Below are 16,206 nucleotides of genomic sequence, written 5' to 3' on the forward strand. Positions count from 1 at the left end.
TGGCCGTAAAAACAGTAGTGTTTATTTTCTTTTAGAAAAACCTTCTAATACAGGACAACACAATTTCTGCCCAACACCCTCCAAGTACAATATCCTCCTGTAGATATGATATAAAACTATGCTAGCGTTACTTTAGATTTATAGACTAAATTGCATATATAATTGAAATGGTTAGGATTACATCTTAAAGTTTTAGTCAGCATGTAAAATCTAAATAATTAATCTTTATTCAATACAAAGCAGGAACAATTAATTATCAGTGAAATTAATATTTCCCTTTTTAAAATCAATTTCTTCTGCAATATGGAAGCAGTTTAGAATGAGAGGCAGTGGCATTAATACTTTAATTTTAGCATCACATAAGATTAAAACAGAACGTAGATCAAAGTGACTGTAAAAAGGTGCTGTAAAATAGCCTTAGCCAGAAGTTGGACAGCTAGGGTAGACACTGATTAAAAAAAAAAAAAATCAAAGGCTATATAAGTATGTAAATAAAATAGAAACCAAGTAATTTTATAGGTTTGAAGAGACAGCAAATGAACATTTTCAGCATGCTATGTTTGGTGACATTTATAAACAAATACTGATAATGGAGTATAAATTGAAAAGCTGTTTACTATACTGTGCTTAACCTTTTAAATCATGGTTCCAGTCTAGCAAGGCACTTTGATTCTTCTTTGAAATGTAAATATCTATAAATTTGGTAGACAAAGTTCCAAGCTTTTATAAGCTCCATACATTATTATTACTGTTGTTCTTCTTATGTGTGGTGTTCAAAATTACTCCTTCCAGCTAAACTAGATCCATCAAAACTCAACTTTTATTTTGCTTTCTTTTGAATTAGAAAAATATGAGAGAGATCTATTGAAAAGTACATATTTGGTTTAAAAAAAAAAGATAATTTAAATACCAGCTACCTGAGAATCTAGAATTTTACAAAACACTTAACTAGCTTAATATGAAATAAGTTTAATTTCAATTTATCAGTACACAAATTCCTGTTTTTACTAAGTAACTGTTCACACTGGATTTTTTTTTTTTTTTTAAGTAATCTGAACAATCCTAACTTTTCCACAATATCATGCAATACTATCTGAATGTAACGAAGACATTTTGTTATTTCACTTTTCAGTAAAACCTTGCTTTGATTAATTGTCATATAATACCTTCGAGGTACTTCCAACACTAGAACATTAGCATTAATATTTCATAATGTCTGGTTTAACAATAATGGTAATGAATTTGATTAGACAGTGAACTCTTGAAAGTAGCAGTCCATTTTCTATCATATATTTAAAAATCAGAGTACTATTTGTGTATCTTTCTTTCCTGATAAAGATATTTTTCCAGTTGTAGTTTACCGAAGTCACTGTCACATGTGAAGCTGCTCTTATTATTACAAGCAGTCAATAAGAGAACTGCAGATGTCAAAAGGATTTGGTTGTATGCACACATCATGAAAAACCTGGAGATTATACTGTTGAAATGTCTACATCTCTAGTTATAGGACAACACTGGATAAGAGCAAAAATAATCCTAACCAGTGATGGAAAAAATAAACTGTCAAGGTAGGTATGTACCATTCATGTCTTATGCCAGGATTCCAAAGGGAATAAGGTTTACTAATTGTGCTGCCTGTCAGCCAGTAACTCCTGAAAGCATCAGGAAGCATCTGTCTCAAAGAAATGAAATTTCTGTAAGTTTTGTTAACCTTAGGGGACAGAAAGGCTGCAGCATAAGCTCAATAATAGTATTTTCTATTTGGCCAAGCAGCACATGCACTAAGCTGGTATCAGCCTCTAGACATGACAGGGCTGAACCTCTTTTACTAAGAGATACAGAGGAGTAAAGCAGGAAGGAGGCTGGAAGTCCACCAAAAACTTGCAGAAAAACAGTGATGCTGCTGAGATGAGAACAGTGATGCTGCTGAGATGAGAACAGAAAATAGGACAAAAACTGGTAGGAATTCGTATGTTCTGTGAACCGTATAGCTAGCGCAATTTCACATTATTAGTTTACACAGAGTAATCCCTATCTGCAAATAGAAATAATTATTTTAGATCCTGGATGGAATATCATTCTAGACAGGAACAAATAAATAATTTTTGACACCACAATGTTTTTGTTAGATTATATGTAGAAAATATTCTAGAACACTATTACAGAACAATAAACCATATTTTCAAAGGCTGAACCAGTTTCAGCAAGTTGCCATACTATGGTGTACTTTTTTTTTTAAATATACAAGTATTAACAGCAGAATTTGCAGTTTAAAATGCTAATTCATTTTGGCAGATTATCCAAATATGGAAAAGTATGTTTAAAGAGTAAACAAATTCTCGCTTAAAAATAAATCGCAATTCCTCAAACCAAAAGAGCCTCAGAAGTGTTAATTTATAAAATTTATCAGGAATCCTGACAATACCTTCTCACTGGTAAAGAGTTCCAACTGTGATGCCAGTTCCTTTATTCGTCTCTCTTTTTCCGCCAGCTGAACCTATATGAAAAGAAGTTTAAGGTTCCTGTATTAGTGAAACTATTTCCCTGCATGTTACATTGCAAAAACAAAGTTCAGTGATTAAGTTCATCTTTCAGATAGAAATTATTTCATCTACTATAGTTACATGCAACATCTAGTACTACTGCAAATCAAAACCAACAATTCTCCCTAAGTTTATCTACTGGATAACAGGAGTACATTAGCAGCCTTTTCTTGTCAGTTTCCAGAGAACAGCTGTGGAATGATAAAACCCTAGGTTAAAAACCAGGAGTAGTGTCAGTAATACTAATGGCAGGAGGGACACCACTGCCCAGTAACAGTCGCAGGTTTACAAACCTCATCTCATTATTTCTAAAGGAATCCGTTGGCAAGCATTTCAGTGATTTATTTCATTCACTTCTCTCCAGCTGTTATGTCCCACCACAGAACTGAGCGAACCAAAACCTCCTCTTACCTCAAAGACACTAAATTTGTTTCACAAACATCTACCTTGTGTCTCTGTTGGGTGCTCTGGGAGGAGATGCAACTGACATTACACAATTCTTCCAGGCTTCCTCTTTGCTTTAAAATGATTATTTAAATTATCTTTCTCTACAAAGGGTTATTTTACTCAGATTTTGGTTACTTTGGAGACTGCCTCTCCACTTGTTTTTCTAGCATATAAGCTCAATGCTCTGCACAGTTACCTATCAATTTTTTTTTTAATTCTGAAATTCTCTCTCGCAGTTCAGGTCAACAGAGAGAAATCTACCAACTGGGAAGAAAAGCTCACTTTTTCTCCCCCACCTGCACCCTCCTGAATGATAACAAGTTTTGAGTTGCAGTCAAAACGCTTTCAATTTTGGAACCAATTATTTATTACTCCTGTGGTTGAGAAGTTAAAAAAAACTTATTTTACATTAAATTATGCATAGCAACCAATCACTGCTAATTAATAAAATTATATAAATTGGAAAGAGTCATGCATTTTATAAAATTGAAATTAGAGCTTTGAAAAGTGTCAGAAAAGGACAGCACAGCCTACAGAGTGCTGAAATAAGCTGTAGAGTAATTCAGTATTTTATAATGAAAAAGTGCTGTAATTTCTAATGGGAGGGGGTTCCTACTAGAACCGATACAGTCACAGTTCAATTTCATCTCTGTTCATCACAACAGGCAAAAATTTGTTGCTCATCTTGTCCTTGTTGACCTAGAAAGCCACTTCAACATATGTATTACTATTACATAACCCAGAAGATTAAGGCCCCGTGTAAACTAAAGCTGCCCATTATGCTTGACTTTCTGGTGCATGTGTTACATCACTGTACTAAGACTATAGTTGAGATCCTCCAAATTAAAGTAATTATTTTGTGACTATTTTAAAAACAATGTATCACTCATCTTGTATCTCTCTAGTTAATTCAGATAAAATGCATCAGAAATCCTGCTAGTATTATAGTAAGCAACAGGAAATCATAACTCTCTACCCCTTTATTTCCTGTAATACAAGATTAACGTCATTTAGAGGTTTGTCTAAATCCATAACATTAAAAGACTGATAGCCATTTGGTAGTATACTTAGCAGGTCTGTCTTACTTTAAAAGAAACGTTACAAGACTGTGTTGTTTCTGCAAGTGCAGAACAGATTTTCTATTTACAGCAAAAATACATTCAATGTTTTTTCCCCCCATTAAAACTGTTCATTATTTGAACTATTAGAGATTAGCAACTACATTAAGAACAGGATATCATTCATTGCCATAAACAAAATCTGTAACTTACTTTATACTGATCCTCCATTGCTGCTAGCTGTAGTTTTATAGCCTCATTGATTTTCACTTGTTCTTTCCACTTCAGCTCCAGTTTAGCTAGTTCATCAGCATAAACACTGCATTTCATCTTCTCATCCTAAAGTAGTTTATACCATGGCATGAAATGTACAATTTGAAGAGATTTCCCCTCCCACCCCCAACAATGACACTGTGTAACTCCATGCTTTTAAAGCAAGACCATTTACAAATGGCTTCCCCAAGAAATCAAGCCTGACTCAAGACTTTGAAGAACACAGGACCACTGAACACTGCATAAATGATGTTCAGTACGTATTTTTTTCTTGCCCAAGTTTTCAACAAGCTGATATTCCTTTTTAGCTTCACAGTTTCAAGCTTCTTTGTATCCTAATACTACACTGTAATCACGATTATCCTTTCAAGCATCTCATTTCAATACAAAACTTTTCCCCATGCAACTTTTACAACCTAAGTATCTTTCTTTCATCCAGAAGGTCAAAGGCAAAGCTTTCCTCAAGCATCACTATAGAAGAAATAGCCAGCAGAAGCTAACGCAGGCTCTCCATAGGCAGGGTAATGAGCAGAATAACATGACAGCTGTTATACCCTGGAGAGCACATTAAAATAGAATAATCTCCTTGTGATCAATAAGAGAAACAAGATGATAAACTGAGTTCATGGCAGTTCATTAATGTATTTATAACTATTTGAGAACAAAACCTATTGAAGTAAAGAAAAATTCCAAGTCTTAAATTCTAATCTTAATTCTAACTCTTCTGACTTCATAATGTTGATTAATGTTATTTTTTTAACCCCCAAACAGCAAGCAACAAATGAACAGAGACAAGACAACACCCAGAAAGCATTTTTTAAACAATTCTACAACAGTCAACTTTTCACCGGCATCACTGATGCAATACTCCATTGTCATACATACATCCAAATTGGTTAAATGAAAATCAAGTTAGGACTGACAGGTATTAATATTTGAAGGGCATTACTACTGTGGCTACAGCACTACTGGTGCCAACTTTGGTCCAGAGAACCATATAAATGCCGTTATATATGACTGAGCCCAAGCTAGTAGGCAGCACCCACTCAGACATCAAAACACTGTAAAAGCCCAGGACAGTCAGATCTGGAGGGAGTTCTTACGCTTGAACAGCATATCAGATAAACACTGCTATATTTGTTCCAGACATCATCTGGCTTGTAGCAACATGCTGTATTTGATTTATAAAAGTAAATATACTTAAAATACAATGCAAAAAGAAAAAAGTATGCAAAACTTTAAGCATAGAAGTAGTAGTAGTAGGTTTTGTTCATTTATTTTACTGCATCTGGGTTATCCTGAGGGGTCCTTGCTGGACTCTCTAACACCACAGGTAATCAACAGCTGACTTAATAAAAATGTGTTTTCTAATGTTAAGATTTCTACCACAATCGTGGTGTATCACACAAACAAGCAAGGCAACTCAGCTGGGTAGGCTTTGTGGTTTTAAGACTTAGCACCTATAGCTACTTTCTGTTCAGCTTTCCGAAGCAGCCATTTACTTACTGCCAACATTTGCTTGCATTTCTTATACTTCTCTGTTTTCTCAGCAATTTCTTTATTCATTTCACGTACTTGCTCCTTTACCATGAATTCCGAAACTATATCAGATGAAATGGGGCTAACTGTGAACATCGAAGAAAAAACAAGAATATTGATTTTTTTTTGTTCCACAAATAAAGTTTGTATAAGAGAGATGACAGGCCAAATTTGACAGTGCACCAAGAACAGAGTGCTCCATGTTATCCAAGTAAATAGTTAATCAGAGACAGTCAGTATCACGTGGCTAGTGACACATAAGATCAGCAGTCATACTAGCATGTCTGGGTTCAGTTCTCTCACATACTGAAGGTGAACATAAATATACACATACATACTACAAAGGTCAACGTAGGGGAAGAAAAAAAAAATAAAGGGATAGACACCTCTGCCCTTAACTCCCAAGAAAGTAAACACCAGAATATATACGTTATGATATCATGCTAGATATTTTATTCTTCCGTAAAAATATGAAGTGCCTCAGCAATTGACTTCATCCCATCACATACTATAACTGAGCTTGCTGGGATTTTATTTGTTTTAGGAAACACTTGTATTTACTTAAGACAGGAGAAAACTGACAGAAATTACAACCTATAGTCTCTATAGACAGAAAGAATGTGTGAATTATAAAGTAACACAAATGAAATTAGTCAGCATCTACTGGCATTTATCAATTTAAATAGAATAATAAACCAGGCTTAGTTTTAACCTATTATGTGTTTATGTTTTAGAAGATTTTGTAAGAACTTAATGGTTCATAAAAATTATAACCCAGTTAAACATTTTCTAATAAAGCACTACTGCCCATAAAACAAGAAAATGGTCTATAGACTTGACCTTGCCATCACATATTCAGAACTTTTCAGTGGATTCAATTTTACAGTAGAATGCTACAGTGAATAGTCATTATAACAGGACTGCAAAATTACCATGCTATTGTACAAAATTTGCAAATTTGGGGAGGATTTTTTTTTTTTTAAAGTGAATTGTCTATTAGCTTGGCAAAACCAGCTCTTTGTTAACTATTAAGCAGAAATTCAAGAGTTCAGTCCTACTGACATTAACAAATATAAACTGAACTGTTTTGAAAAGATACATAAAGTTATTTATGAATGTTACCACTTGAAAAAAGACAGAAGATTTTTAGATGAATTTTCACATTTCTAATCATTGCTTTAACTAAAACATAAGTCCACTTACTTTATACTATACATACTATTAGGGACTACTTCACACAGACAACACTTTCAGGCTGATACAAATAGACAAAATTTAAGCTGCTGATACCTGGAGATGCAGACAACTTTTTGTCTGTAACGACGGCAGTAGCTGTCTCAATGTTAGATGCATCTGTCAGTTTCTGTTGATGCCCTGCAACCTTCTTTGTGAAAAGAAATTTTGTTTTGGTATTTAATTAAATGAAAGCCAAAGCACGAAGTAATGTATATCTTGCACTATCATCTCCTCCAAAATTGGACTAGACTGAATTGCTCATTAAAACAGAAGGTAATAATAAATATGCAAACACATTTAATTCTACTAACACTGAAATTGCCTCAGACTATGATTTTTATAATCTTACATTATAAAGTTATTTTCCCAAGAAACAGTAATTTCTACACAAATTATTAGAAAAATCTCATTTTCTGGAGAATCAGCTCCACTTAAATCTATCAACTTAAATCTAATATTCCATTAGAAAATGGAGTCTGTATTACTAATGAGTGCTGGACTTCCGGTGTCAAAGTAGTGAATTTGGTGTTTGTTATCAGATGTACAGCATAGCCAAAGATGTGGAAGATTTTTAAGGAAAAGCCACAGGCATTCTGATATGACACCTCGTTCACCATTGACCTTCTGGATGAGAAGACAACTTTTTAAAGTAATCTGTGGATCAAGTCTGGATAACTACCCCATTTGTTCTGTGGATAGCAGAAATACTTAAGTCTGTTTTTTGTAAGAATTCACATTTGTACATCTTGCCATTGCTCATACACCTTTTCCCCATTTGAGCTCCTCTCCGACTCAGTCACTAATTTTCACAAAATTCTGAAGAACTCTGCTCTCAAATCTGTTTGAAATTCACCAACAGGTTCAGTTACTAGGTGGCATGAGACTCACATCATCATTGCAAAAGCCTCATTTCTTTATGGAACAAAACTTAGAAGAGTGATAAGAATACAAAATACATATGGAATACAACTATATACTGTGTTGTGGAAACTTTCTCCCCACTTCACTTTGAAATCTTCCTCCAAGTTCTCCATTTCCCCCACTTTTGGGTTTTGGGGTTTTTTGTGGTGGTAGTGGCACTGAATAGAGATAGTGATTATGGATTTTTCCCTGCTTCAGTTTCAAAATTCTTCCTTGAACAATGTTATGCTTACTAGTTCATCCAAACTGTTAGCTTTCTACATACACCAGTTACTATAAATTCTACACTTGGTTTCGACAACTATCTAAAATAAAAAAAATTATAGAAGTAATTTAGCTTTAGGGAAGAAAATGGTAAATTAAAGAGCCATTGCTTACTGCATTGTTTTAATCCTTTTTAAGAGCACTGGGTTTTGCAAAAGGAAATTAAATAGCTGCTGAAAAGTTACAAAAAGCAAGTGTAATTTATCCCATTCTACTTACTGCTTGTTCTGTAAACTTGTTTACTTGTTTTTGAAGTTTTTGACATTCTTTGAATTTTTCCTTGTAATGGTCAGCAGCCATTTGCAGACGAAGCTTCAGATCTTCAACTTCTCTGCGTAGTTCCTGCTCTACTGTGTTTGAAGTTTCCTTAAAAAAAATAAGAAACTGTTCTCCCTTTTGTTCAAATACCGCTATTTCCCAAAAAGCCTTTTTTCAATTAAAGAAAGCATAATGCTCTATGTAAGTACAGAAGTTCTCATTTACTTTGTGGGAAGGAAAGGAATAGAGTAGTAGAGCACAGATAGAGGCAGCATCTGTGCTGAACTTCATTCCTAGCAAGACACACTGAGGGATTAAATAGGCACTGGTATAATACCCGAGGCAGGTAAAGAGAATTCTTATTCTATGGGCTGATTAATGTATACTGAAAGTCTGAATGTATAGCAAAAGTCTGAACACCTTCCAGAAGGTGTTCTAGCTACCTTATAGACAAGTATAGCCACGTGGCAAAAATGGACAGACCACAACTGTATTCCATCACACTCACTCTGTTTCTACCGGAAGTGGTTCAGTTGAGCTGTAACACTGATACACGAGCTAAGCAAACTACATTTACCGACCGGATACATGCCATATTCAGATACTTTCTGGTAATTCAAGTCATTCATATGATCTGCTACTTCTTTCAGGATGCATTTCAAAGACATCGTATATAAACAAAATTCCTAGAAAAAACATGTAATTCTTGGATATTTTAAATATAACAGTTCTTTTGAGGGCTGTACTATTCACTTCGTATTTCCTGCACTATTTTATTTACTGTTCAGCTCAATATTTTTTTTTTCAAACTGCTACATCATTACAGTTATCCTGGTAGCAAATTAATCCAATACAGTTGCAGTCACGGAAGATCTGGTACAAAGCTCACTTAAGTAAGAATGACGAAACTTATATTAGCTCACTAGATTTTTATCCAAGGCGAAGGGAGTCAAGACAGTTTCCATTACATTAATATTTTTCTACTTATAAATACTAAAGCAAATTAACTATGACCACAAATATCGGAAGGACTCATAAGAATCAAGACAGAATCCATCAGTGAGGAAAGAACATTATAAAAAAAAAATTCTACTTTCTTATCTGAATGAATTTTTAATGCTACTGTGGCTCATAAAAGAATTAAGAAAGGGAGAGGATTCAAAATAATATAGATAAATACTGTATTATTCTGTGAAAATAACCTGGGGGTGGAAGGGAGTTGCTGTAAGTAGTAGCGGAAACCTTCTTTCTTACCAACCTTGCAAATCAGCTAACGTGCACTTGATTTAAGGTAGTATCTTGAGTGCCGAAAGAGAATTTGATAATAATTTGCGCTAATCATCCAGAAACGTATTTTATTCCCCAACTTTAGCAAAGCTAGCTCTGACAGATTTTATAAATAAAGATAAACTTTAGTACTAAATACTGACAATTTACCTGTTCTTTTTTCAAAGCCGTGATTTTTTTAAGTTCAGCTAAAGCATCAGCAAGCTGCTTTTTCAATTTTTCATTTTCCAGACGTGCACTGTGAAGATCTGCCATCGTCTTATCTCGCACATTTACTGCGTCACTCAGCTCTTTTGACATTAGGACAGCTTCTTGTTTGCTAGCCTGAATCTGATCCTCAGCTTTCCGGAGCTGTTCTTTTAAAATACTTGCATCCTCCTGGGAAAGAGAAGAGAGGGAAGAGAATCCATATTTTTTTAATTCAAAGCTTAAATAAAGGTTGGCATAGGGATTAGAAACATTTGAAAGAAAAATCAAGTTTTCCTGCTGGCTTAGCAAAACCATTAAATCAAGAAGTTAGTACACAAGTACCATTTTCCCCATTTGCCTTCTTTGCTAACAATGCTATGCAAACATATTTCACTATGACATAAAGGCAAATTTAAATATTTTATTTATACTGGATTTTTGTTGTATTTTCAGCTTTAGTTTTAAACATACACCCAAAAGTCTTTCTGTTTTCTAGAACATCTTTGTTCTTATCACCATAGAACTCTTAACAGGCACAAATGGCCATTTGGCTTCAAAACCAAAGTTCATCCCACAGTAAGACACTGCAGGTAACAACAGAGTAAGATGTCTTACAATGCCTACAATTGGTTGATGTAAGACTCTGTAAAGCAGCTTTGGGACTTTCTTCTCCCAGTTCCATTGCCCAAGATCTTGCACAACAAGCTTTTCAGAAGGAACTGAGAACAAAAAGTAATGAAAAGCAAGCTGCAGCATGCAGCACTAAGACTCTCAGCACTGCTGCAGCTTCATAGGGCAGCCCAAGGGCCAACTGATCAAGCTGCACCACTGGCCTCTCATTCCTCAGAAGAGCCCAGGATCGCCCCTGCTGCCCCCCCCCCAAAAAAAAAAAAAATTCAGAGCTACTATAAGCTACTCGCAGCCTCTGGGCTTCCTCAAGGCATAATCATCTCATATTCTTGAGTCTAGACATAAATTCAGGTATCTCTAGTCCACCATTTGTTAATTTTTGAATAATCACTTAGCACAGCAAGTCCAGAGGAATACTAATATATTTTGTAAGCATTTATTAAGATGGATGGACTAGGAAATGCCCTAAAGTCCTGCTCCTTAGCTATTTTTACAGCACATGATGCATCAGTTACGTATTTCAGTAAGTATCTGCAGTTTCACAGTATAAGGCAAAACCGTTAATGATCCCACCAGAAACATCACAAGCACTTCAAGATTAATAAAGGACCTAAGTGTTTGGTTGTACTGGCACAGTACTGGCACACACACACCCACTACATGTTTTTACTTCGAAGTAAAATACAGTAGTAGTTTAACACATTCAGAAGCAAAACTGCAGAGCAGTCGAAAGACTAAAACAAGATAAGCTGTAAATTAAAGCAAAACAGTGTGTTCTTTTTGTCCTCTTCCTATTTCCATTCTCAACAGCACTACTTTCCTACTTAAATTTTACATTCATAACTCACATTACTTTAACGCAATTTCTATTATTTCAAGATCTAGATTGCTTCTTCTGTGAGAAGACAGGCAAGATACACAAGATAAAGTCACCTGCATTATCTGACTTTTCCATGCTGGCCTCAAAGGCTGTGTCTAAATTAACTCTCTAGTTTGAATCAAGGGCACATTTGTGAAGCAAAACTCCCAGTCAATTCCACTATTACCTATCACACTGTAGATCACAGGACAGAACAGTCTCAGGACACAGAAACTGCATTGCTTTTGGATGAAACGAAACAGGAAGATGTACAACAGGAACAAACACCTAATGGGTATTCTGCCCATAGCACCACACTAAAACTAGTCTGAAGTAACCCCACCTGGACCATGGACAGCATCGATACCAGCTCTTCAGCAATTTCACTCTCCTACTATACCACACTGCTTGCTAACCACAATGGTACCCCACTGCGTAGCAAAAATCACCTCTTCCTTAGAAGTCCTACTGGCACTCTTATTGCTGACTTCTCAGTCAATTTAGTCAATTTATACGGTATCTTATCCTTTCTCAGGTTTTACGTCATCATACCTTGACAGTACATTCACCTAACAAATCCTTCAGCACATCTTTCGAAGTCTCCTCTTTTCTCCTCCATCACACTCTGCAGTCTCAACATACTTACATTCTTAACTTCTCCCTTTTCCTCAATCTCCTTCCTTTTTCATGAACCTAAAAGCAACTCAGAGGAGCGCACCACTTTTACTGGTGCGTTTTTACTGAACTCACAAGTTCCTTTTTCACACATAGTTCATCTCACAGTTCATCATGTGAAACACCTCAACAAGCTCAGAATGTGCAAAACTAAAACCGAATTCACTCTTTTGTTCATTTTGTGCATCTACAGAGAACACCATAATCCTCTTGCCTCTCAGCCTATATCCTGGTGGTATCTTCAATTTCTTCCTTTCTCTTGTTAAATACATAGAACCTTAGATATGTTTATTTTAAACCAGGCCAATTATATTAGTAATGCTTACCTTGTTTGATGAGGAGAGCAAAAAAGCTTTCTTCATATTTTCTTTTTCAGCTATAAATAGCTGTAATCTGCCAACCTCCTCTTTATAATACGATATCATGTTTTCTTTGTTTGCATCCAAATTCTTAAACGTCTGGATTTCTCTTACTAGTTTGGTGTTTTCTATTTCTGTATTCTTCAAGTGTATCTGTAATGATGCTAAAAAATGTCAAACTCTTCTTCCACATTATGAAAACTACTGTTCACCTGTCCATTTCAGTGTTCGCTAAATTCTAACTCATGTCTGAGAGATTAGAACAGGTAAAGAGAAAAATTAAACATTTGACAATATCACTGCCCTCCAGCACAGATGATCTGGCTGGAATTCTTTCAGCTTGGTCACCTAACAACAGCTCCACTCTACAGCTAGAATTTAAGGCCCTGACTTCTGTCCACATCAAATTAAGCTACTCAGAATTCACTCCCCTCTCCACAAATGCTGGACAACTAAGGACAAGCAAAAAAGAAATTACTTGAAGAAAACTAAAGAGAAATTAAACTTCTAGTAGTATCTACTTGCAATCATCTAAGCAATCAGGACTACATCAGCAATATCCATTTCCAAAGACAGCAAAACTACTTTAACAACTCTAGAGCTGTTTTTAAGATATCATCAAGTCCATCATATTATGCCTAATAAAGGATAATTGTTGCACTCAAGTTTTGTCCACTCAAAGACTAGAAGATTTGTGTTGCTTATTTAGAAAGGGATTCCATGCTTGTGAAAGATGTTTTGAGATTTTATGACTTCTGGTGTGTATCTAATACTGTCTGCCACAAAGACATTTTCCTATGAACAGGAATAATCTTTTAAATACACTTGATTTGTTTCATACAACCTAAGGATTTCATTATTTTAGCATATAAGATTTTTTGCCTTGAGGGGGAGGCCCACTATATTTTATTTTAAATATGGGTGTGTCTCAGTACCAGCAAAATAAATCAGCTATGCTAGTAAAAATCAATGCAATATAGATCCTACTAAAGCTTCTCAGAATTATGCACAAGACTCAAGAACAGGGATCTAGAAAACACAGTCTGGAGAGAGAACTTAGAAGACTAAAAAGTAATTTATTTATGAAAAAGTGTGTTAAGAAAATCAGTTACTGGGTGATACACCATACAACTAAAGAACTTCCTCACAAGCATCTATTATTTTTTGTTACTATGCCTGCATTTTAACAAATTGGTGATCCATTCTGCTTCTTAGCAACCTTTTTATACCATGGGATGAACTCAGATGCTATTTTCCTCATTCATTTTTATGAGATCATCTATAACTGTCTTAAAAATCTGTTCACAGAAGTTACCCACTTCCTTTTTTCCTTAACAAATTCAATTTACCAGACTTCTCCATAAACCATTATTACCTTTATTTCAAACCACTTCATTTCAGTGTATACAGGTACAAGGAATAAAGTTACCTTATAAAGTTCTTTTTCATCCTTTTCTGTCTTTAACACACATTCAAGTTGCTCCTTCTCAAGCATCACTTTCTTCAGTTTGTCTTTCACACTAAGAAATTGACAAATTAATAGTACAGAACTATTAATACAGAAAACTTATGCATACATTAACAACTGTTAGTTTAAAAAAACACCTATGGAAAGAAACAGTAAAATAAGGAAGGTAAGGAACAAAATTACTAAATACCTGTCTAACTCAGTTTCTTTTGCAATGGCTTTTTGAGTAACAGTCATGATATCTTCTTCAAGCTGGAGAACTTTTGAAGCTGCTTCATCATGCTTCTTCTTCAAATCATCAATTTCCGTTTTAAGAACTTCTGATGCTTGAATATTATTCTTTAAAAAAATTGCAAATAGATGTCATTTAAGAATGCATATCTTCAGAACTACAACATGCTATGTGAATTAATGCTAAAATACGGTCATTAGATTTCTTCTCTTCCATAAAATGTATGACAAGCCCATTTCAAGTATATATAAATATATATATATAATACATAAAAATATATTAAACTTACTATGTGCAGTTAATATATTAATAAGGAGTCAGTAAGAAGTTCGTTTTGGTGCAAGCATTCAGTTACAGAGACTACCAAAGACTTCAGAGTATAGGACAAAGTTGTGTTTCGTATCTTTTGCCCATATCCTTTCTGCAAACTAACCATCGACTGCCTAGCTTAGAAAACATAAAGAACTCCTATTTTAATTTGTACTTTCTTTTACTTGAAAAGAAGGAGAGCTTGCATTGACCAGACAGTTACACCACTCAAGCAAGCCACAGTAAAGACAACTGCAGGCAAAAGGAGAAAAAAAATGGAAGAACTCCTGATGAAGAGCTACTGACTACACTACATTCTCCTAGTTAGGACATGTGGAAGATCTCAGAAAGCTCATGGAATCTCATGAAACAATTGCAGGATTTATGTCTTGGATATTGGAAGCTGATTCAGAGGATGATGACAACACCCAAGACAGATTCCTTTGTCAGTAAACTGACAGATGCAGGATGGGAAGCCACTTTTAAGTACCACATTCATTATCTAATTACAGTAATGTCCATACCACTCCACGGCAGTGTAAAGCTAAACATCATCTTCACCACAGCAAAATGGCCATATAAAGTCAGATCATCTTAAATAACCCAGAAAAAACATTATTTTCAATATAATACTATTTTCTTGAGAAAATAAATTAATAAACACTAAAGTAGAACACATACCGAGATAATACGTTACTATTTCTGATATCAAAATTCAATAAAGCTCAGCTTAGTATCAACCATGACAGTGATATGAATGGAAGTGTAAACAAGGTCAAGACAGACTGACCAACATGCCTGACTACAGCATGACTTACAGTGTTTGTGCAGATACTAAGGTACAAGTTGTCTTTCTGCTCTACGTTTGGAAGATTAAAGCACTAGTTCATCTATTCATTTTTAAACAAAGCTTAATTCCCTGAAACAGCAAGACTGTACTGTTACATTAAGAGAAACACATCAGCCAGAATTTACGGAGAACCCCTACCGGCCAGATTCCAACCTAACTAACAATGCTTTAAGTACAATAAAATATAATGAGGACTGTTTTTACTCATTAATTGTCAAAATACACTGTTCGCAAGTCTAATTAAGCCCTGCTTTTACAAGCAACTAAACAGAAGTTGAAGCATTATGATTTTTTGGGGGGCGTAGGGGGTGTTGAATTGTGAGGGGTGGCAAATGTAACTGATGACTCAATCTCTTCCTAAACACTATACCAGCACATAAAGTAGATTCTTTTGTTATATTTGCTATTAAAAAAAAAAAGAAGGACTAATACATTACAACTGTTTAAACACTAAATGACTTCATTATATACCTTAATAAAGAATTTCAAGGGATCATGAATGTACCATCTTTTTTGAAAACAGCATTGGGGAAGATGACCCACAATTTTCATAAGGTCTTTATTTTTTAAGAGCTATCAGTTTCCTGCAACCAAAAATTTGGTGTAATGAAGGCAGGATATTTTAATTAAAAGTCAGTATTCCAAGTAAAACTTGCTATATAACCAGCAGCAACAACATACATTGTAACTGCTTGTCCTTCCCTAGTGCAGTGGAGACCAATTACTTGCCCCTGTTTTGAAAGTCTAGTATAGTAAAAAGTCTATTTCAATGCATATCTGTGTTTTCTCTAAACACCACTTTGGTATAA

The 16,206-nt window shown here is 34.9% G+C and overlaps 1 protein-coding gene across 6 annotated transcripts in view; it reads right to left on the minus strand.

The window, feature by feature from the left end:
* Positions 1-16,206, minus strand: part of TAX1BP1 (Tax1 binding protein 1) — a 66,133-nt gene that overhangs the window by 15,968 nt on the left and 33,959 nt on the right. For 3 of the 6 annotated variants that reach the window (XM_072854070.1, XM_072854069.1, XM_072854068.1), the window contains exons 6-14: positions 14,197-14,345; positions 13,968-14,058; positions 12,506-12,691; positions 9,977-10,204; positions 8,501-8,647; positions 7,151-7,244; positions 5,828-5,946; positions 4,262-4,387; positions 2,426-2,497 (exon numbers count right to left, since the gene is read on the minus strand). In XM_072854070.1, the coding sequence (XP_072710171.1) occupies positions 2,426-2,497; positions 4,262-4,387; positions 5,828-5,946; positions 7,151-7,244; positions 8,501-8,647; positions 9,977-10,204; positions 12,506-12,691; positions 13,968-14,058; positions 14,197-14,345 (1,212 nt within the window). The remainder of the gene's footprint in view (positions 1-2,425; positions 2,498-4,261; positions 4,388-5,827; positions 5,947-7,150; positions 7,245-8,500; positions 8,648-9,976; positions 10,205-12,505; positions 12,692-13,967; positions 14,059-14,196; positions 14,346-16,206) is intronic. The other 3 variants (XM_072854071.1, XM_072854072.1, XM_072854073.1) reach the window with 3 other exon arrangements.

Source organism: Ciconia boyciana, chromosome 2 (genome assembly GCF_034638445.1).
Source record: "Ciconia boyciana chromosome 2, ASM3463844v1, whole genome shotgun sequence".
Taxonomy (NCBI): domain Eukaryota; kingdom Metazoa; phylum Chordata; class Aves; order Ciconiiformes; family Ciconiidae; genus Ciconia; species Ciconia boyciana.